The sequence below is a fragment of the Purpureocillium takamizusanense genome, chromosome 10, assembly GCF_022605165.1.
Source record: "Purpureocillium takamizusanense chromosome 10, complete sequence".
NCBI lineage: Eukaryota > Fungi > Ascomycota > Sordariomycetes > Hypocreales > Ophiocordycipitaceae > Purpureocillium > Purpureocillium takamizusanense.
In genome coordinates, this window is record NC_063077.1 from 357,353 (window position 1) to 379,780 (window position 22,428).

General features: G+C 55.6%; 7 protein-coding genes across 7 annotated transcripts; 4 read left to right on the forward strand and 3 right to left on the reverse strand.

The window, feature by feature from the left end:
- Window positions 1-250: 250 nt before the first annotated feature.
- JDV02_009625 (uncharacterized protein) lies at window positions 251-2,101 on the forward strand (the record flags this gene model as incomplete). Its single annotated transcript, XM_047991301.1, has 5 exons — window positions 251-630; window positions 705-1,192; window positions 1,252-1,648; window positions 1,710-1,840; window positions 1,899-2,101. The coding sequence occupies 5 exons, from the start codon at window positions 251-253 to the stop codon at window positions 2,099-2,101; spliced, it is 1,599 nt and encodes a 532-aa protein (XP_047847312.1).
- A 432-nt stretch (window positions 2,102-2,533) lies between these two features.
- Window positions 2,534-3,448, reverse strand: JDV02_009626 (Sorbose reductase; the record flags this gene model as incomplete). Its single annotated transcript, XM_047991302.1, has 3 exons — window positions 2,534-2,617; window positions 2,664-2,752; window positions 2,824-3,448. The coding sequence occupies 3 exons, from the start codon at window positions 3,446-3,448 to the stop codon at window positions 2,534-2,536; spliced, it is 798 nt and encodes a 265-aa protein (XP_047847313.1).
- Window positions 3,449-5,451: 2,003 nt separating this feature from the next.
- JDV02_009627 (uncharacterized protein) lies at window positions 5,452-7,107 on the forward strand (the record flags this gene model as incomplete). Its single annotated transcript, XM_047991303.1, has 1 exon — window positions 5,452-7,107. One exon carries the CDS (start codon window positions 5,452-5,454, stop codon window positions 7,105-7,107), a length of 1,656 nt encoding a protein of 551 aa, XP_047847314.1.
- A 1,455-nt stretch (window positions 7,108-8,562) lies between these two features.
- On the forward strand, window positions 8,563-10,164 carry JDV02_009628 (uncharacterized protein; the record flags this gene model as incomplete). Its single annotated transcript, XM_047991304.1, has 3 exons — window positions 8,563-8,827; window positions 8,881-9,012; window positions 9,068-10,164. 3 exons carry the CDS (start codon window positions 8,563-8,565, stop codon window positions 10,162-10,164), a joined length of 1,494 nt encoding a protein of 497 aa, XP_047847315.1.
- Window positions 10,165-13,390: 3,226 nt separating this feature from the next.
- On the forward strand, window positions 13,391-14,431 carry CHI4 (Endochitinase 4; the record flags this gene model as incomplete). The annotated part of the gene is made up of 1 exon (XM_047991305.1): window positions 13,391-14,431. One exon carries the CDS (start codon window positions 13,391-13,393, stop codon window positions 14,429-14,431), a length of 1,041 nt encoding a protein of 346 aa, XP_047847316.1.
- Window positions 14,432-16,192: 1,761 nt separating this feature from the next.
- Window positions 16,193-17,740, reverse strand: JDV02_009630 (uncharacterized protein; the record flags this gene model as incomplete). Its single annotated transcript, XM_047991306.1, has 6 exons — window positions 16,193-16,287; window positions 16,358-16,759; window positions 16,819-17,277; window positions 17,343-17,525; window positions 17,585-17,606; window positions 17,660-17,740. 6 exons carry the CDS (start codon window positions 17,738-17,740, stop codon window positions 16,193-16,195), a joined length of 1,242 nt encoding a protein of 413 aa, XP_047847317.1.
- A 2,105-nt stretch (window positions 17,741-19,845) lies between these two features.
- Window positions 19,846-22,209, reverse strand: JDV02_009631 (uncharacterized protein; the record flags this gene model as incomplete). The annotated part of the gene is made up of 2 exons (XM_047991307.1): window positions 19,846-21,286; window positions 21,353-22,209. The coding sequence occupies 2 exons, from the start codon at window positions 22,207-22,209 to the stop codon at window positions 19,846-19,848; spliced, it is 2,298 nt and encodes a 765-aa protein (XP_047847318.1).
- Between the last annotated feature and the right edge of the window lie 219 nt (window positions 22,210-22,428).

The window sequence follows — 22,428 nt, forward strand, 5'->3', positions numbered from 1 at the left end:
GATTCTGCAGGTTGCCGACCCCAGGTTTCTTTACCCCAGCTCGCGATCCTGGGACCCCCAGCTTCCTACACCGTGGCGGGTGGAGACGCGGGGTGAACGCCGTGTTGAGACATCCATCCCTGGTTATTGTCGTGCTATCCGATTGACGTATTTATTGCCTTGTCTACTGCCCTCAAGTCGCGCTTCATGTATTCCTCATACGCTGACAGTGGCAGTGAAACCACTTACACTCACGACTCATTATCCCATCATGTTTTGCCAAGTCAAGAAGACGGAGCCTTACTTTGGCCTCACGGGCAAGTGGCTCACGGCATGGATCACGTTTGCTTGCAGCGTCGACATGCTCATGTTCGGCTACGATCAGGCAGTCTTTAGCGGCGTCATCGTGACCGACGACTTTCTTGTCCTGCACGACCTTGTCGGACCAGAGAAGACGTCACTCCTCTCTACCATCACCGCCATCTATGATATAGGATGCTTTTTCGGTGCCATTGTAGCTTTTACAGCCGGAGAGCGGCTCGGTAGGAAAAAGTCCATCATCGCTGGCACCATGATCATGACGGTTGGTATGCTTCTCATGACCACATCCTTCAGCATCGAGCAAATGTTTGTTGGGCGTATCGTCCTAGGGTACGTGACACTTGAGTGACCTTGTCGGCTGGTACAGCTAGTGACTGAATGGCGACTGACGATCATGTACGTAGCATCGGCAACGGCATCAATACGGCGACCGCCCCCATTTGGCAGACGGAGACCTCTCCTGCACACCTTCGCGGCAAACTTGTCATGTTTGAAATGATGATGAACATTGTCGGTTTCTCGCTCTGCAACTGGATCAATTACGGATTGTCCTTTGCCGGTGGCGCCGTCGCTTGGCGCTTTCCGCTTGCCTTTCAGGCCGTCTTCATCATCGCGCTGTTTGCGACGGTGCCGTGGCTGCCGGAATCTCCACGATGGCTGCTCTACCATGGGCGCGACGATGAAGCCCGACAGGTTCTCAGATGCCTCGCGGGCAAGGACACGGACGACGCAAACATTACTGTTCAGCAAGAGGAAATCAAGTACAGTGTGCAGTACGAAAAGGAGCACCATGTTAGGTGGAGAGATCTGCTACGTCCTCAGCCAGGAGGCACCAAACCTCTCCGGAGGCTCATTCTAGGTGCTGGCACGCAGTTTATGCAGCAATTTGAAGGCACGTATCACCACTCAAAACTCTTCGAGCTTGGCGCTGACAGAGAAACCTGCATGTAGGAATCAACATCATGTCCTACTATTTGCCCACTGTACTCATCCAGGCTGTGGGTCTATCCAACCAACTCGCGCGCCTTCTTACTGCCGTCAACTCGGTCACATATCTCATATTTTCATGCATATCTATTCCCCTGGTCGAGAGATGGGGACGTAGAGGCTTGATGATGGTATCGACTGCTGGCCAAGGCGCAGCCTTCCTCGTCATCACAGTTCTACTCCGATATGGGAGCCCGCCTGATGGGAATAGCAAGGCTGCCGAAGCATCCATTGTTTTCTTTTTCTTGTACTACGTTGCGTTTGGCATTGGAATGCTTGGGGTACCGTGGCTATACCCGACCGAGATCAATTCCATTGCCATGCGAACAAAAGGCTCGGCGGTGGCCACGGCGACCAACTGGTGAGATGTCCTTTTGCATCTTGGTGAATGATTTGCGTCTCTAACTCCTCCCTCTTGTCAGGCTCACGAATTTCGTCATTGTCGAAATCACACCCATCGGCATCCAAAACCTGGGGTGGAAGTTTTGGATCGTGTTTACGATCTTCAACACGGCTTTCATGCCAGTCATATACTTTTTCTACCCCGAAACTTGTAAGAAGCTGTCCTCTCCGCATGGCCTTGCTTGAGATCTTGGTCTAATTCGCAACAGCAAACCGCACCCTTGAGGACCTGGACGATTATTATCGGAACAATCCGCCGCTCATTGTCACTGGTGACGCCGACGTTACCGGCAGCAAGAGGCCGCGCAAGTATGTGGAGATGGAGCAAACGCATATGCGGCGTGTTGTTCGGACAAGCGTAGATGGTGCGCCGTATAAGGAGTCTGCATCTACAAACGTCCATGTTGAATAAATTCGGGCGGAACCGTGCGAAGGACATGGCTTGATGAGGGCTGTACGACAGCATCAAATGTTAAAGACATAGGGACGCTTGTAGCATCGGTGGCGGCGCAAATTTGGTGATTTGATTCTTCAAAGCCACACTGTGGCCCGAGTGTGCGTGATTGATGAGTGTTACCGCTTCATATCCCAGACATCTACACCATTGACGTTGCGTATGCTTTCTAGTTTGTAGATTATATCATAATTCGATTTGTTCGTTCCCTTGCCTGAAACTCCGTAAAAACCGTTGACGGCCCGTCTCTTTGCGATATTAATGTCCAATGAGAGACTGGTAGCACAAGATGTCACAAGGCTTGTTGAACATGGTCTCGCATCATGTCATGCCAGGGGTGCAATTTAGTTCTAGTGAAAGCGCTAACTGCATACACCATACTATATGCGCTCATGTCAAAGTGTAGCCCCCGTCTACAATAATGTCTGCACCCGTCATATAGCAGCAGGCGTCGCTGGCGAGGAAAGCATAAATCTGGGAAATGGTCAGCTCCATTCGCCGGAGTATCTTGGGAACTCACCCCTTTGAGCTCCGATGCTGAAGCCATGCGACCCCCAGGGATCATGGACATCCAGTTGTTGAATCGCTCCTTTGGTTGCGTGTACAGCACTGTCGTCGGTCAGTGTGAGCGGCGTGCGTTGTTATGCGGCCAGGGTAAACAGGACAGCAAGCCTACGTACTGTCTGTCTCGATGAAGCCGGGCGAGACGCAATTGACGCGTGCAAAGTCCACCCACTCGACGGCCAGGCTCTTCGCCAGGTGAACCACAGCGGCTTTTGACGAATTGTACGCCGCCTGTCTCTGGGGGATGTTGACGAGCGTCGCGCTCACCGACGCCGTGATGATCAGGTTGCCGCGCCCCTGCTTCTTGAACACGCGGCCCGCGGCCTGGGCCGTCCACATGACGCCGTCGAGATTGACGCTGTTGTTGGCGCGCCATTGCTCCTCGGTGTATTCGAGGCTCGCAATGTCGGCGCAGACGCCCGCGTTGGCCACGACGACGTCGAGGCCTCCAAAGTCGGCGACAACGCGGTCGACAGTGGCGGCGATGGCGTCGCGCGATCGCACATCGCTCTGATAGGCCTTTGTGCGCACGCCCGTCTGCGAGCCGATCTTTGTGGCTATGGCATCGGCGTCGGTGCTCGTGCTGTAGATGATGGCGACGTCTGCACCGGCCTCGGCTAGCGCCCGCGTAACCTCGAGCCCGATGCCCTTGGCGCCACCTGTGATGGCTGCGATCTTGCCTTTGAGACTGAACTGAGAGAGAACAGGAGCTTCGGGATTCTGTGGCTTGAATAATGGCATGTTGCTTGCCGGGCACTGATGGCTCGGCGGACGCGGTCAGGGATGAACACAGGTAGAGGAGGATCCGGATCGATATAGTAAGGCGGTCGCGGGCTTGTGAGGAACCGTGTCCGACGTGGGGATATTTGTATGCACGTCATCTTTGCCAACTCAAACCGCTTCCATATATACTGTACAGTGCCACGCTCTTGTTGGGGAGCTGTCCGGTTTGCTCAAGCTCCGATATGTCGTCGCGGAACAATGGTGGAGTCTTGCGATGTTGGCACTAGAGCCGAACATGGCAGTTTATGCGGCGACGAGTTTGCGAACCTTTGGATGCGACAGCTTCAGCGATTCGGCTTGCGATGGGCCAATCCCCGCGCGGGGACGTAACGAACTATCCGGTGCCGCATCGTGACTGCATCGTAAAATCGATGCGAAAGCACCGACACATATTCTGCGCGTCGCTTCATTTGCCCTTTTAGATGTCACGACTTGCTTCCAGCCGGCGCTCAGGACTCCAGGAGAGGGCGCTAAACCGCAGGGTCGCCTGCACAGACGCCTACGAGATGCTGCCCACGCAGTGCAAGTACGCAGCCCAACGGGCATTTCATCGCATATATCGGCGCCTCAGCGTGACAGCATAATTGTCACTCTCTTCTCATATATCTGCAAGCCTGGAAACGAGATCTCTGCGATAGGCTGGGCGAGGGGTTTAGCTTGCTAACTTGGTAAGATGCGGCCTCGAATATGTCTCTGCGTGTGCATGTCCTTCAACTGACTTACGTTGCTTGATTGCACGCTCTCTGTCGCGATTGTTCCATTTATTTGGGCAATTCTTGGCCTGCACAGGCCAGCCACGGCCACGAAGAGGGCAGTTGAAGGCTCCATTTGTGCGCCGACTCGCGACGTCTGTAGCCCGCGACGACGCCTTACTCGTTGCTACCGGCCCTGTCTACAGCCCTCTAGGCTGACTTAGCCCGCTGCGGCCACTGATGTGACAAGCCCCAATTGCAGCGGGTTATAGGGGAGTCCACCCCGTTACGGAGGCACACGTAGTTACTGTCTCCCCGGCCACCAGCCCGCACTTCAACACCCCGCCGAGCGTGCCTGAGTACTACAGATTGCTGCTCGAGCTATTGCGGCCCGATGGTCCGGAGGTTTGAGCGCCCTTCATGATTGAGACTGCTACTAGAACTGGGCGACAGGAGAAAGCGTGGCACTACAGTATGCGGAGACTTGATGGGCCCCGAAAGCGCCAGAACAGTAAGACGCGTCACGGGCGGGGGGTGATGCTTTTACGAAGTACCAGGTCTGGATCTGCCTCCAATTATCTAGAGGCGACCGCAACAAGGCTCCCGCGCTTGAACTTGGGCGTCTTCGACTAGATACTTGTACCGGCAGCCGCCTGGAATAGTGTCCCCTCGTCCATGGAAGGCAGCAACAATATCCAACTCATTCCAGCTAGATCAGGTCTCCCAGTCTCGCAACGACCGCTGTCGCTTATGGCCGCATTGCGTATGCCATACTTCGACTTGGTAATTTGCGGTCGTCAGCGTCAATTTAGCCTGTCGCTGTGGCCCACCATCGTCCCTCTAATAATGTTGCTGCCTTCCGCCGTCCGATTTTCACCATAAAATGATGGCGCAGCACATGTCAAGAAAGCGTTCGACACTTCGATGTCAGGAGGGCACTTCGTCGCATGTTCGCTGCTTTGAACCGACGGCCGGCCATATCCATTTGACAATCCCGCTGCTATGACTCCCTATAGCTTGGAACACGGTAACATGGAGTGCCCGTCATTCGAAGTAAGAGGCACGACAAAAAAAGATGCGATTTTCGAGTTTCCCAAACCGACGGAAATCGCAGGTTCTATTCCTCTCAGAACCGTCGTGTGTCACTACATTTCCGCACCAAATCAGCGCATTGTCCCAGCACACCAACTGTACATGATTTTGGGCAGATTGCGATGCCTCATCTATGCTCTGGACCGCTACAACGAAGGCACTACCACACGGTCAGAGATGTTTTTACAGTACTGGCGACCACGAACGCTGGAGCAGCTGTCTGGATTTGGGTTCCACGCCAGAGACGATAAACCACTCTACGTTGTCGGGTTGCAGGAGCTCGTGCAGAAAATCGAGGGGCTCTACAACGAAGAAATCGGCAACGCGAGGCGGCTAATTGAGGGCGGGCTGATTGCGTTTGAGGGTCTAGGCGAGCTATACCAAACCGGAACTCCTTTCCAAGCGACGACTGCACTGGGCGGAGCAGCAGCGGCCTTCTTTGTCACCGATAGCTATTACGAAGAACACCGGGCCCTCCTCGGCACGCAACAGACCTTTCACGTCACCATGCAGTTTGTGGCGACAATGGGCGACCACTTCACCCTGGTAACTTTCACACAAGTCTTGAGCAGCTGGACTGGTGTTCGCGCCCGACCCCTCTCGAGCCTTACGTACGTGCCCGTCGATTCAGTTACCCGGCAGGTCCTCCAGAACCGAGGGGACATATATACAAGATATGGTGTTGCTGGTGCCAAGTTTCTGGCATACGCGCCACACACGTTCTTCATCCACAGGACCAGTTCATTCGGTGGCCAGGGCAACACCACACTCCCCAAGCCTCGCACCAGCCAGATGCCATCAGGGGGTCGGATCATGATCGATGTGGCTCGTGCCTCCAATATGGGCTATCAAGCAGCTATGGGTGCCGACGAACCCACGCTTGCCTTGTCGAATGCCATTGGACTTCACAAGAGATGGCAGAGCCGTAAAACGACGAAAAGCGCACCGGTCCCAGATACTTTGAGCATATGGGAGACGGTGCCCTCTGAGCTCGCTATGTACTGCTGGCCTGCGCTGGCCGGCTTTAGCTTCACGGCCAAAGCGTGGGGGCAGGTTCTTGTCGAGGGCCTCGAGCCTGTCACATTCCGAGATGAAGCGTTTGAGAATCTGGTCCTCGCGGAGGAGCGGAAACGGCTCATTCGCGCCCTCGTCCGCTTCGGAGCGAGCTCTGGTGTCGATGACCTCGTGAGTGGAAAGTCTGGAAGCAGTATATTTCTCCTACACGGGCCCCCTGGTGTAGGAAAGACTCTCACCGTTGAGGCTATTGCTGAGCTCATTCACTTACCTCTCTACATTGTCACAATGGGAGAACTCGGCGCGACGGCACAAAGCTTGGAGGACCGCCTGGGCGAAATCTTGGAACTGTGTTCCGAATGGAACGCGCTCATGCTACTGGATGAAGCAGACATCTTTGTCGAGAAACGGACAACCGCAGACCTGACTCGCAACGCCATGGTCTGCGTCATGCTGCGATTGTTGGAGTACCATCCTGGCATTTTGTTTCTAACCACCAACCGGGTGCAATCGCTTGACCCCGCCGTCGAGAGTCGCGTCACAGTTGCGCTACGCTACGAGCCACTGTCCGTCGACGCACGCGTGCAGATTTGGGAGACGCTATTGCGGCGTACTTCATTACCACGCGGTGCCGACGTGAACGTTGAGCGGCTCGGTGAGTACGCGATGAATGGCAGAGAGATCAAGAATGTGGTGAGGCTTTCAGTTGCACTCGCCACGGAGCGTTCGTGCCAGACCCTTACGCAACAAATCTTGGAGGAGACATTACGCACGACGTTTTTGGGTCGGCAGGAGATGACTGAGGAACGCGTCGGCTAGTTTGTATTTATTACTATGAGCCGCACCATAGACGACATCACTATCATCACGAGTCTTGCCGTCCAGTAACGCGCGTATATTCCTCGCACCCAAATAGGTTTCTCGCGACTCATCGACGAGTTCGAGACAAGGCTGGGCTTTGTGGCAAGGGCGCTGGTGTGACATTTTACTGGTGGCCGCGGCACTGGACAAATGCTGCCACTCCCGTACGACTTGAATATACCGCTGTAAGATACTGGGCGGGCAACAGTGAGTGAATCGGCGGGAGGCTCTGAAGATATACTAGGGCCTGGGGTCAGGCCGCGAGCGAACGACCTCGTGTGCACAATTGACGCCCAGTCTTGGGCATTGACGACAGCTTGCATGTGATCGAGTGTCATCACCTGAAACAGTATTCCAGGTCCAACATGAGCGCTAAGCGGCTGCTTCATATAGCATATCATCTATCGAGAAATTATATTTTGTATGTCTATGGGCATGGTCAGACCCATTATGGGCAATTACGTACACCGTGTGTCAATATCGGACCGAGGGCCACGGCGTTGACGTACCTTGTTCGACATTTTCTACCATCTCCAAACCTGACATCATTAGATACGTAAACGGCCATTCGCGCGAGATTATCGTATGCTACAACCGCTTGAAGCTCAAGCGTACGAAGTAAATAACGCTTTGTTGGGTACGAAGAGGGAAAGCCCTGACAACTGGGCGTTCTCTACTTCTGGTACAAGTAACTGCCGAGATCTACTTTATTTATATAAAACTCTCAAATAAACAAAGACCACGACGGAGTGGTGTGTTCATCTGAAGCTCATGAATGTAACTCAAAAGCCGCCAGAATATTGTAGAAGAATGGAGGTTAGAAACTCTCCTACGACTAGGCCAATTCTCTAGGGCAATCTTCAAGTATGTTACAAAACACCCGTCATTGAAGACCTTGCGGGCGCTGACAGCTTTATGCCGCGGGCAGCGTGGGGGAAGAGAGATTGCGCGGGTCAATGGTGTTTGTCACTGCCGGCACGGTGTTAGTTCGTGGGTAGTTCGGTCTCTCGGCTCTAGGGCTGTGGTGCGTGTGCCGCAATGGAGCTCGCGACGCGAAGCGACTAACTAACCCTGGGCTCTTCGGGTCATGTGGCGGTGTGGTGTAAATGGCTGCCGCCTTGAATATTCGGCACTGTTCGTGATCGCGTTGGTTCTGACGAGTCGGCATTGCAATGAGGCGCGAAAGAGCGAGATGTCGGATATACGGCAGCTATGTCCGAGACGAGACAACAAGCAAAAGGCTTGCGAGGCTGAACGGGAGCATAAAATTAATGTTTCTAGCATCATGAGCGACAGGGCAGAGCGTTGAGTCCCTTTTACATGACACGTCGCCGTTGATGCTTATTGTGTGATTGAAAACCTGCAGTCAGACCCAATTGCCTCTCAGAGCCCGCACTTGGTAACGCCATCAACATGGCCACCACACTCCTCAAAGGCGGGACGGTCCTCATGCACGGCGAGGATGACAAGGTCACGCCGGCCCTGGTGGACATCCTCATCCAGGGTGGCCGCATTGCGAACATTGGATCCAATCTGTCTCCAGAGGCGGGCTGTGATGTGGTCGACTGTGCCTCCAAAATCATCTCACCGGGCTTCATCGACACGCACCATCACATGTGGGAGGCACCGCTCAAGGGCCTGTTTGGTGACTGTGCCTTTGTACCATATATGGCAATCAGTGAGCCATGTCTCTGGAAGAAGCGTTGGCAAAAGTGAAGCTGACATTGGCAGTGTACACGGCCAGCCGATCCCTGGAAGCTGAGGACTTCTTCTGGGCGAACCTGGCGACGGGTATGGAGCTCCTCGACGCCGGCACGACGACGGTTCTGGACCACGCACATGCCCAGTGGTCACCGGAACACAGTGAGTTAATGCTCGAAGCCGCCCACCTCCGATGCTTCTGACAAGTCGCCTGTAGGCAAGCAATCCATCGCAGGGATCCTGTCGGCTGGCATACGGTCCATCTACGCCCCAGCGCCGACTCTGCAGCTCGACAGTGAGAAACCCAAGGCCAACTTCGTGCTCGGCGGGGCTCTCCCAGAGTGGTTCATGGAGACGTTCGAGTTGCTGGCTGCCAGCCAATCGATCCGTGAAGCCGACTCTCGGCTCAAGCTTGGTTTTGGCTTCGACATTTATTATCTGCCCAAGGAGACTATTCAAGAAATCTTTCAAAGGGTCAAGTCCCTTGGCGCCCAGATCATCACCTCACACTACATACGTCCCCACGGAGAAAAAAGCTACAGTGTGGCCGCGCAGCTGCACAGCTATGGCCTGCTGGACGACAAGATCGTTCTCTCGCACGCAGGCGGCGCAACGGCAGAGGACGTCAAGCTCATCTCCGAGGCCAACGCCTACGTTGCCGTGACGCCCAGTTCGGAGAGCGCCATGGCAGTAGGGCCGCCCGTCGCCTTCCGGGAGGGAGACCTGAACATGGACAAGAACTGCGCATTGGGCATCGACTGCGCAGCCTTTGGCAGCGGCAGCCTTGTCCAAGAGATGCGTCTAGGGCTTCAATCGGCCCGCAGGCTGGATAGCATGGCGCACCATGCGCATGGGACGCTGCCGAAGGGCGTCTTTCACACAACGCACGAGGCATTCAACATGGCCACTATCCACGGAGCACGCGCTCTGTGCATGGAGGAAGACATTGGGAGCATACAGATCGGCAAAAAAGCCGACCTAGTAGTGTTTGATGCGCTGAGTCCGTCCATGGCAGGTGCGGCGCAACAGGATCCAATCATGGCGATTGTACTGCACTCCAACGTGGGGGACGTGGACGCCGTCATGGTAGATGGACAATTCAGGAAGAGAGACGGCAAGTTGCTGCCGGCGCGGGAGACCGTTTGGACTGACAACACAACGCGCAATTTCGTGGAGACGGGGAAAACGCTGAGCTGGCGAGAGATTGCGTGCTCGCTGTTACAGATCCAAGAAAGATTTGTGGGGAGATTGAAAGACTATGATCTGGACCATATTGCGACGAGCCTGTCATCATTGTTTCATTTCCCAGAGTAGCTTTGCGCTTTGCAGCAGCTACGTAACATTACTAAAGTAGATACATAATTAAACCGTGTTTGACAGCATTCAAATTCAACTAGCTTTCACATATAGAGAGAAGCACTGGGCAGAGCCGGGCGATAGTCAATCGGGTAATCGCCCGATCTATACGATACTATAGAGAAGGGTATAGTCGCTCGCTAGGGAGAAGAGCTGTTGAGTACTGCGTTACGTTTAGTGTTTTTAGGCAGCCATGTTACCCCTCGCCAGTATGTATTAAGCATCCCTATAAAGTAATGAAATGATAATCCGCTGGCTAATGAGGCAGAATGCTCTCTGATAGATCAACCAGAGTTTCAGTAGACGCACACGCCAACTAGTGGCATCATATATAGTATGGAAGGCTATGTAATAACTGATAGGCGAAATAGGTCTCGTCTATACGTAAGAATTACATACTTGGCGTTGAAAGTACGCGCACTACTCCTGCCCGCGCAATATAAATATTCAGCGTTTCCCCATTGCCAAATGAACTCTACTTATGCATTATGATCCTTCTGTCTCGCCTTGGCGCAATATAGCAACGCATCCTATTCCTTCTCCTCTCCTAACATGGTCCAAGGTATCAATGACGAGCTACAACGCCTTGTGGCCGAATGCCGCTCCTTGTTTAAACTAGGCCGGGATTTCGAGAACATGAACGGGACACGACGCAAGGTCCTTTTGGAGGAGATGAGAAACTTTAGCCGCTGGGCGTGTGAGGTTGGGGCGTATGACAGTCTGCCAGAACATTTAAACCCACACCTAAGGAAACCCGGCGAAATAAGGGACCAAACGATTCGCTTGCTACAGTGGCTCAAGGAAAACATGCGCTACGGTAATACTGTTCTCCGCCTCCATGGTGTTCTATCGGACAATTTGACTGAGTCCATCTTAGAACTGAGCAGCCCCGCGATACTCGTGTTGGATATTTCGAAATTACCGCCTGTGGGCTCCGGGGCTCATTACCCAGCGGGAATCCATGCTCTTCGTATGATTATCGAACAACTTGATGATCTAAAAGACTACTTTACAACCATGATGGATATCGGGCCCTAGAAAACGACCCCATTTTTATTACTAGCAGTTAGCAGATATATTATTTGAGTCCTGTTCTCTCTTTCTCCCTTGTACCGATAATATCATTTCATAGGGAATTAAGGTACCTAAGAAGCAATGAGCGCAGAACCTAGTCTCGTTATTCTATATAGAGCCTTGAGAAATGAAGTCGCTAGCGCTATCAGCACGTGCTTGCCGTAGCCGTACCAGGCATTCTTTTCCAGGAAGCGGGAGTTTAGTAAGAAAGAAAGCCGTCACATCAAAGGTAGAAGCCGTGACGTAGAAGAGATATATTGAAGGCCATTAGACTGCCGGGCTTGCGCCACGTATCTTGTCGGCGACCTCTTGATATCCATCCTGCTGTAGACTATGGACGGCCATGGGAATCTTTCTCCCCGAGTCAAGCACGAGGCGACCCCGACATCCGTGAAAATGGTCAGCATTGCAGCTTGAGCTCTGTGGGGGAGGCTTCAAGGTACCCAGACCCGACGAACAAGACTGGGGGACATCCCACTGCCACTGTCCCGCCTGTACGAAGTATCATTAGGCGCTCTGCATCACTGGAGCGGCGTGGGGACGGCTCGCCAACTACTAACCGACATGTGGCCCGGTGCATACCTAAGAACCCAATAAATGCAAGCACCTCTCGTTGCTGTTGCAGCTCGTGCATGTACGTCGAGTTTTAACGCCTGCGCGGTGACATCAGTGGATTGATTCGAGACCAGTTTTGGAATGCCAGAGCGCCAGCATTTCTTTTTGGCATTTCAACAAGAATCCCCCATGACAAAAGCGTAGACGGTGGACTGCCCGTTTATTAGCGTATCGTATCTGCACCAGTGTCCGCGCCACCTGGAGCTCCGTGTGCGCAAGTAACCCTGACCCTGTTGGCAAACGCCCGCCCGTTGTTCGTCGCATTTCATTCGCACCAAATCATGAGATGTGACGGCGCAGCCTCATCGATGACTGTCTCGCCGAGCACTTCTCCTGTCGATACCGGCGTGGCACCGAGTGCTCAGTGGCCACGCTCCAACCCGTGATATCGGCCGATCGGCCACAAGGATATGCCTCAATGACGCAAACTCCGCCATGTCGCAACTTGGTCTCGACCGGGTCATGCCGCAATCCTGTCAACTGCTTTGCAGCGCCGTGTCACGCGCTCAGTCATGTGTCGATTCAATGGCAGCGGCGTTTGGCCGGAACGGGACGGGTTCCCGGCCCTCTTGACGAACAATCCACAAGGCAGCGCCTCGATTACTTGGCTACGATGACCTTTTGCCTTGATGCCAATGACGACACCGAAGCGGTCTATGTACACACACGTGTCCTACGCAAAGAGAAGGCGGCGAAATCTTGACGTCGACTTTGCGGTTGCAATCTCGAGCTGAAGCGGAAGCCCATCCCAAATGGGCGATTCGCGGCTGATGGCGGCCGTCAGCATGTCACTCGGCGGTTTTCGACATGGTTCCAGACGCACTGTGGTATCCAAGCTCTCGGAGATGAGCCCCCCAGTTCCTTAACCGCGGTCGAGGGCAACCTAATCCACATGCTGCCAGTTAGTGTCATGTTATCTCCTGGTAAGGCAATGTAACCCACGCGACAACCCCAGGTTTTGCCTATGCTGAAACGTGCCTATTCTTCATTCCCCTTACAGATAAGCGGGGTACACGCCTTTGGGCCATGTGGCCGTTCGGCCTCTGCATGCGACCTTCTTCTATCATGCTAGGAGCGTTTTCTCTCACTATCGCGAGGCAGCGTCTGGTGTCGCGCACCCCATGACAACAATACTACGTTACGCGCCTACGCGGGGGCCGAGGGCTGCTCTTCAGCCTAGTCGGCCAGACGCGCTCGACTTTGTAACTAAAGTGAAGGCATTTACAACCGCCGCCAAGCAGCCGGATACTACCCTGATCGTGGGAGCAATGACTGGGGTCTGGTGGGCGTCGCGCGCAGAGTCGTGGGCGCGCGGGCCACATTCACGTTGAGACAGTTGAGCGCAACTCATGTCGAACGGGCGGTGAATATAAAGACCCAACATGCGCATTCCAAGTCGATTGAAAAAGCCTAGGAGCCAGTTCATCTAGCGTTTTCGATTGTTCATATTTGCCAGTTCTTGCATCTGAGTCAGGCACTCATCATTTCTTCAACCATGGCTGGAGGACTACTCAAGACCGGCCTCGTGCTGCTGGGCTCGACGCTCGTCGCGGCGGCGCCGCTCTCTGAGAGGGCAGACACTTGTGCAACAAAGGGAAAGCCTGCTGGCAAGGTTCTCCAGGGATACTGGGAGAACTGGGACGGATCGTCCAACGGTGTTCACCCACCCTTTGGCTGGACGGCGATCACGGATTCCCGGATCAAGCAACATGGCTACAACGTGATCAACGCCGCCTTCCCCGTCATCCTGTCCGACGGCACGGCCCTGTGGGAGGACGGCATGGACACGGGCGTCAAGGTCGCGACGCCGGCCGAGATGTGCCAGGCAAAGGCCGCCGGCGCCACGATACTCATGTCCATCGGCGGTGCGGCGGCTGGCATAGACCTCAGCTCCAGCACCGTCGCCGACAAGTTTGTCTCGACGATCGTCCCGATCTTGAAAAAGTACAACTTTGACGGTGTCGACATCGACATCGAGACTGGACTGACCGGCAGCGGCAACATCAACACCCTCTCCGCGTCCCAAGCGAACCTGATCCGCATCATCGACGGCATCCTTGCGCAGATGCCGTCCAACTTTGGCCTGACCATGGCTCCCGAGACTGCCTACGTCACCGGCGGGAGCGTCACGTACGGTTCCATCTGGGGAGCCTACCTACCCATCGTCAAAAAGTACGCCGACAACGGCCGCCTGTGGTGGCTGAACATGCAGTACTACAACGGCGCCATGTACGGCTGCTCGGGCGACTCGTACTCTGCCGGCACCGTCGAGGGCTTCGTCGCCCAGACGGACTGCCTGAACAAGGGCCTCGTCATCCAGGGAACCACGATCAAGGTTCCGTACAGCATGCAAGCCCCAGGTCTGCCCGCTCAGCCGGGTGCCGGCGGCGGCTACATGTCCCCGAGCCTGGTCGGCCAGGCCTGGGACCACTACAGCGGCGCGCTCAAGGGCTTGATGACGTGGTCCATCAACTGGGACGGATCGAAAGGCTGGACCTTTGCCGACAACCTTAAGGGAAGACTGGGAACCGCTTAGAACGTACTCTCAACTCCGTCTCTTGATTAGGGCCGCAAGTGTACATATGGGCCACAAAACATTGAATATATGCATTTGCGAATGTCGCATCACGTTTATATGCATGTGTTGCCTGACCACATTGTCTAGTGTCTTCGTGGCGATGAGCCAAGTTTTAATCGGGAGGTTCAATGTGCAACTATATTCAGGCCCGCACATGCTCAACCCAAGCAGTGAAGAGTCCAGCCGTGCTTGGGTAGACAATGAAGCGCCCGAATCATGCGCAGGATGCGCAAGCCACGCGCCACGCAAGCTCGACCCCAAAACAATGATAGCAGTATGGCCATGCAATTGATGGCGAGGCGTCCTCTGGCGTGATTCAGCACCAAGTGCCATGGCGTTCAAAATTATGGTCTTAAATAACCATCATGTCCCGATTACGAAAAGTAGTATCTGAGTCGCCGATGACGCGTACTTCGTAGTGTTGTTGTACGCACAGTCAAGGTGCTGGTTCGGTGCCCGAGGATTTACCCAACGTGTTGCTCATCCGGATTGTTCCAGCGCGCATTGAATGGGTCATTGACCTCATACGTTGCCTAATTTCCTCGATTACCTCGGCCGACCCGTGTCGCAGAGCTGCACATGGGACGCAATGGGGCCGTTTCGTTATTGCCTCTACCGTTATATACCACGACGTCTGGTCTGTGCTACGTCCGTCCCTCATACTGCTCTAATTCTTATTACGTGCAATTACCGTTTCCCCTGCTAGCGTATGTTGCAATCGAACCCGCCGTTTAGTCGCGAGACGACTAGAACGGACATGTAAGTGGCAGACCCATTCCTACAAACCTACATAGGGACCACGGCATCCACATCATCCCTTCCAGTCCCTATTCCTTACCGTCTTAGGCCAATTACCACAGTCCCTCGAAGATGAAGCTCGGGTTTCTCATTTTCTCTCTTCCGCTCGCCACGGGCATATGCATGGACATGAAGCAACACACGGAGGCACCTCTTCCTCCCTATGGTGCCGGGGATTATACTTGGAGCTGGCCTGAGCTAGGAGAGGCCCAAACGGAGGCTGCCAGACGAAACGAGCGTGATCGATTTCCCGGAAAGGTTGTAAAATACCAACCGTACTGTTCCTAGAGTACCATGATGCTGAGGCTAACACACGAGCATAGTACAATACGGCGAACAACGGATGTGCACACCCCCTTTGGGGAGCTATGGAAGATGAAGACAATGGCTATAGCTTGAGGCTGCTTGATGCGCACTCCCAGTGCTCCCCGGGAAGAAGGTAAGAATTCGTCCCTAATTTTGGGCCCCGTCGCTATATTATGCCGCTGTACTCACATAACCCACGTCAGTGCACCAAGGATGATAACCGTTGCATCTATCACGGTGGCGATCCACCAATTACGCAATGTTGGTGAGAGCCATGGAGGCGGTTGTCTGGCGGCAACAAAAACTTTGATCAGGCAATACCGCCCCCCCTCCGATATAGTGTTACGGTATCTAGATTACAGGCTCGTGGTTTTCTGTGGAAATGCATACTTCGCACGGTATTTTGCTACTTGCACAGCCCATTTCCGTGACTGTCCCAAGGTTCCGATTGCCGTGGCATCAAACACACAGTGGCCATCCTCCACAACTCGGAGATACAGGGCGTCGCCACTTGTAGTGCCAGCATTTGTGAATGTCCGATACAAGACGTCCAAGATGCAGAGAAGCAAGCTCTGCGCAAGGGCATTGACTACATGCAAAACACTATATTCCCCCTCAACACTTGCAGAGCTTGTCAATACGATACTCAAACAAATAGTGTGGCCACCCCGGTGCTTCAAAGTTCATATGGACCGTGACTTGCTGTGTCCCTGTCCGCTGCGTCAGTCAAAGAGCGCCTAACCTGCGACGCAGTTGTATGTGTCAAGCTAGTTAGCGTACCTTTAGGAATGCGGAACGAGCCCCAAAAGCCGTCATTGGCGATGCTCCTGAGCGCCCCCCAAGGCCCGGCGCCCACGTCGATGTTGACAATGTTCTTGGTGTTGTACTTGTCGGCTCCCAGGGTCAGCCGCCCGTGGGTCTTGTCCACCTCTTTGCCATCTGCCAAGATGGTGTATTGCTCCGTCGTCACGGACGTGTCGGCTATGGTGAAGACGAGGTCACCGTCGGACGTGTACTTGCTGACGTCGATGACGGCATCGCGGTCGCCTACCGTCACGGCCTTGCCCTGCGTCCACGGCACCACCTCCTCGCCTATGCACGGCGTGCTCGGAGAGCAGGCGCCATAGAACTGAATCTGCGCGCCGCGCGACGACTTGTAGTAGACATCGTCGCCAGACGTTCCTGTTCGCATTAGCGGATGGTGGCTATGTGTGTAGCACGGCCCTGCGGCGGCTTCTAACCTGCTGGGATGAGGTAGCTCGTCCCCGACGCCTGGGGCTTGACTTTTTCGCCTTTGATGTAAATGTCCAAGTCGTCATCGGGCCACGTCGTAACCCATGTGTCGAAGGGATATTTGTAGTTTGCGACCGGCACATTCGGGTTAGGCAAGACCCTGTGGTCGGTGCCGGTGGCCGCCAGGGTCTTGGGAGCCTTGTTGTTCTCCAATGCAAGCCATTTACATGGGGAATCATCATCTCGAGGGCATTTCCACCAGTTACCGGGGCTTGGCTTTGGCGTGACACAGCCCGGCTGGCTGTAGGCATCTTCGACCAGGTTCATCGCAGCCTTGAGGACACCGGCGTACTCGGTGAGAAAGGTATCAAGAGCGGTGGTGCCACAGGGGAAGCAAGGCGCAAGGACACGGCTGAGCAGGCTGGTCAGTCCCACGTCCTCGATGCGTGCCGCGCATGTTCCCGGCGCTGATGGGACCCGTGGTTAGCGCCTCTGTCGCACATCTCCTTGACGTTCGGACGAGAGGACTCACCAGGCGCGGGGGGCGGCCTAGGATCCACGCAACGGCCATCCTTGAGCTTGTACCCCGGGGAGCAGCACACATATTCGCCCGTCTTGGCGTCCTTGTGCAACGTAGCCTGGTCCTCGCCCTCACCGCATATGCTGCTGTTTTGCACACAGGTCCAGCTGTCGCCCGCCTTTTGAGGAACTTGGCCTTGCTTGATGTGAGCCTCTCTCGCACCAGGAGTGAGCATCTAGACGGCTGCTACATACCTCGCTGCTTACATAGTTCCACCTTGGAAGATCAGCCTGCAGGTTACAGGACGATAATGGGTCAAGCAAACTCACAATGACACCAGGCGGACTATCATCCGCGGCGAGGACAACCGAGATGGCCAATCCAGTCGCCAGGGCGCTCCACAACATCATGATTGCGTTATTGTGGCCTATTGAGAGGTGCCTGTCTGCATGTGGACTGATGAACCGAGGATCTCGTCGTCGGGAAAGGACTGATTTATATACCCTCAACTGCGGCTGCCAGTGGCCGAGTATTAGCACGACGTAGCCCCATTTTCGCGCCGCGTTCCCGAGGCCAAGAGTCTCGTCGTGTGTTAGCGAGGCAGCGCTCCCCCATCGATGTCCGCTCGGGATATTGCCGGCTGGGTGGCTCGTCCCAACCTTTGACCGGACCTGTGGCTGGCTGTACCTGCACACCGGAAGCTGCTGATTGTAGCACAAAAATCTAATGAGGTCGGTCGAGTTCATCCAGCGATCATTGGCGTGCGGAGCCTCCTCATCCCATGTTCATGCCACAGCGTGAAGCATGCAAGGGACGTCGGCCGGTCCGGATCAAAACCACATACTGCTCGCGTGACCAGCGCGGTCCCGGTCTCCGCGCAATATCCAAAGGATGTTGTGTTCCTCTGCGAGTGACCCTGTCCTACGAGGTACGGAACACTGCATAGTATATTGCTGTTCACAAGCCCCGATGGCGGAGCCCCGACTGCGGTGTGCTATACACTTCATGTTCGCATCAGCCATGACTACAAAGCAATTCCAGACTTTATGCGTTCCGCGCTGAATTAATAATTGGAACTCGGGACAGGTTACCAGGTCTCAAGGTGCCTGGCGTGCTTCCGAAGTTACACAGCGACGCTTGCAGCAAACAACTTATCGCTCTGCCCGATATGCATCCCGGCTGGAAACATCATGGGGTTGCAGAAACCCGTATCACATGCTTGATACACTCACTGCCTGAATATTCTAGTCCTCTCCCTGTTGGCTTGCTCTGCGTCTTGTCCCGCTAGCTACACCAATCTTGTAAATGTTTCCAGTGCACCACAATTTTCGAGACGGAACTTATGGAGTACGGGATATCATGGACAGTCTGTTGGATACAGCACTTCCCCACCTAGGAAAATGAGCCCAAAGTATCCTATTTCGGCAGGCTGTTTGTATATAATTCATGTAGCTGATACATATGTGGTCGGACAGGCCATGTCAACGCCAGGCCTGCACGCTCGCCTCGCTCCCATTGCCATTTCCCATGTCACCTGGCCCGGACCAGACCCGTCCAGTCATCACACCAGACAGCATCTCGTCGCAAGACCTCCTCCTCCTCCTCCAGTCCCCTCTCTTCACTGCATGTCTGAGCCATACGTCCGGCTGAACATGCACGCACCAGGAGAACATGGCTCCTCCTGTATGGCGCTGCGGTAGCGGCCCGCCGTTTGCGGTTCCTGGGTGACGAGAAACAAAGAGGGGGGGCCAGTACATGTACCCCGACGCCTTGATACCGCCATGACGGAACTCCCTGCCCAGTCACGGCAGACCGTTGGTCGACAGGCGAGTCGACTCGTCAAGGCCGATCGATGATCTATCTCTTAAACCGTGCTCACTTGGCACATCAAAGACACATACATGTACGAAACGCTCACCTGCATATCGTATCTTGCATATCACATCATATCATATCTTATATCCTATATACGCAATGTGCTGCGCACGCCCGCGCAGGCAGGCAGACAGGCCGTCCAGCATCATCCGCAGCCGTGTGCAGTCACCGCCGCGGTGCGGGGGGCGACGTAACAGAATGCTGAATGGTCCGTTGTCTGCTGCGGCGGTGACAACAGCTGCATGTATGTATGTACCTTGTACGAGGTCATACGTCCGGTGTGGAGAAGCCGGGAGCGATGACTTCCTGTTGATGCTGTTCATCTTGTTGTTGTTCTTGTTAGCAGCAGTAGGAGCATGTGCCTGCCCTCGAGGGACGATGTCCAATAAGCCGCACAGTAAACACGGAGAGGACCAGACGGAACATGGACGCTGACCGGTCGATTCACGTGCTGTGAAACAAACAAACACCCGTGTCACAAACCGTTCCGCATCCAGCGAGCGCAACATCGTGAGAATAAACACAAGTCTATACTGTACTTCACATGCCCATGTCTTCATCCCAGCCCCCCCTTCCCCGGACAACACACATACACACACACGCATACATACATACACACACAAACAAAAAGCATCAGCCATCAGCCCTCCTCCCTCCCCAGCCCATACAAGTCCCGCTGCACCATCGCCAGCATCTCCCTCCCCTCCATCGTCCTCCCATCCTCCCTCCCATGCGCCCTCTCCCACCCGCGCACCACCTCCCTGAACAGCCGCTCCGCCACCACAAACTCCCCATGCGCCGCGCGCAGCTGTCCCAGCTGAAACAGCCCGCCCAGCGTCCGCTCGTCCGCCCGACCGCGCAGCCGCTCGTACCCGCCCACCGCGCGCTCCATCAGCGGGACCGCCTCGCCCGTCCGCCCGAGGTTCTTGTACAGCAGCGCCAGGTCGTACACCGCCGCGACCACCTCCTCCTCGTTCGCCGCCGCCGCCGCCGCCGCCGCCGCCGCCCCCAGGCCGCTGCTGCTGCTGCTGGCCTCGAGGTCCGCGACGTGCCGCTCCCACAGCGCGCAGGTCTCGTCCTCGCGCTCGGGGCCCATGGTCACGTACAGGAGGCCCAGGTTCTTCGCCGCGCGAGCCGCCTCGAGGCTGTGGGGCCCGTAGATGTCCTCCCAACCGCTCAGCGCGGCAATGTAGTTGATTTCCGACAGGTCGAGCTCGCCGCGCCGCTTGTAGACGATGCCCAGCATGTTGTACATGTTGCACATGATATCGCGGACGACCATCTCCGTGGGCGGCGGATCCATCGCCTCGAAGGCGTCCCTCACGCTCAGCAGCAACTCTTCTGCCTCGTCGAGACGCACCTGGCCAATGAGGAACAAAGCCAGATTGTTGACGCGCGCGAGCGTCGACGGGTGCGTGGGGCCGCAGCCCGACTGCTCGCAGCGCATGACACGGCGATGCATCGCCTCGGCGGCGTCGAACATGCCCTGCTCCTCCAGTATCTCGCCCACCAAGCCGAACTCGTCGACCGTTTGGCCCATGAGCTTGGCTGGAGAGTCCGCGGACAGAAAGTCACGCGTCTCGGGCAGATGAGGGTTGTAGAACCTGAAGAAGAAGATGACACTCGGGTGACTGACATCGAAGCGCGTGCCATCGTGTGATTTGCGAATCAGGGGGCCGCAGATCTGTACAATGTCCTGCTCTGTGACGGCCGGGTGATGTCTATGCGCCGGGACGTTGTTCTCCGCGTACCAGGTGCCGCATGTGTTGTGGTTGAGCAGCGACGTAAGCGTCTCGCACATCTCCTCGACGCTGAGCCGTGCCTGTTCCCAGAGCCCCGAGACCAAGACATACTTGAGCACGCGGTTCAGGATAAACAGTGTGCGAGGATTACCCTCTGCTAGGACACTCTCGAGATATGGCCCACATGGGAAGAGTCCAGCGCGCACGTCCTCCGGGTCAGGGCCGTACGCCCACTGCGGAAGGGGATCGGGCGACGCACCCCCTGAGGGGCGAGGCTTCCATCGCCCAATTCTGGCCAGGTTGCACTGCGCCTCCAGCTCACATACGGCCCAGAGCCAGCTGGACTACTGTCAGTGACTAGGCTCCTAGCATCTGGGGAAAAGCAAGGGGTGGGGGGGTTCATACGCGCCGTGACTTCTGTTAACAATGTCCTGCTCGATGCCTTCCCTCACACTCTCGTCTTTGAGGAAAGGCGCCCCGCGGGCAGTCTTCCTCGCGAGCTCACCGCGCACATATTTCCGTATGTCCTCGGTCATCCCCGTGGCGAGTACCATGTGAAAACGGCCCTCGTGGCACAGTCTCCCGTCCGTGGCGGAAAGTGTAGGCCCAGTGAGAGCCACGCGAAGCGGCACGCCGGGCGTCTGGCTCATGGTCCCGAGTAACTCCAGCACGCTTCGCTTTGCGTCCTCCTCCAGGCCATCGATTGCCACCACAAAGACGGATACCTTTCTCAAGTGCCGAGCCATGTCCTCGAGCAACTGTCCCAGTTCCTTGACGGTCTTCGTCTCCATCTTCTTCTGAAGCGCCTTGGCATCGTCCTCATCCCCCACGGCCGCCTTCAGTGTCTTCAAGGCGGCCCCGCTCTGCACCGCCAGCTGTAGCACCAGCGTTGCGAAGACATCCAGGTCTGAGCTGCCGGCGCCGTCGTGACGGCACAGGTAAAAGCACACGGCATCGCCTTCGCCCCCGTCGGACGGCGCCTCCGCCCTCTGGATCATCTCTTCGGCAAGCGTCGCTGCCAGCACAGCCTTGCCCGCGCCGTCGTTCCCATAGACCCATAGGTTCCGAATGTCGTTGCTGCCCTCGATCCATGATCTGACGGTGCCATCCTCAAACGGCCACCGGCACGTGCCGGGTTCGCGGGCATGGATGAGGTCAAGCAGATGCGGCTCAATGGACACGGGCGCTGCGTCGTCAAGGACCGCGGCAAACACCGGCGAGATGCGCCGCGGCAGGATGCGTCGCTGCGGCAGTTGCACCATATCGACGGCTACGCTACCTCGACACGGCGACTGAACGGTGAGGACTGAGGACTTATGTATCATGCCGGAACTGGGCTTTTCTGTTCCTGCGGTTGTGGAACTTTCATCGTTGTTGGTGATTCTCTCCGTGGCGCGGATCAGGTTCGGCCGTGCTTACGCTTGGATCGCTCTCGTCTGCCGTTCGTATAAAAAAACGACTACAGTCAAGAGCCGACGACT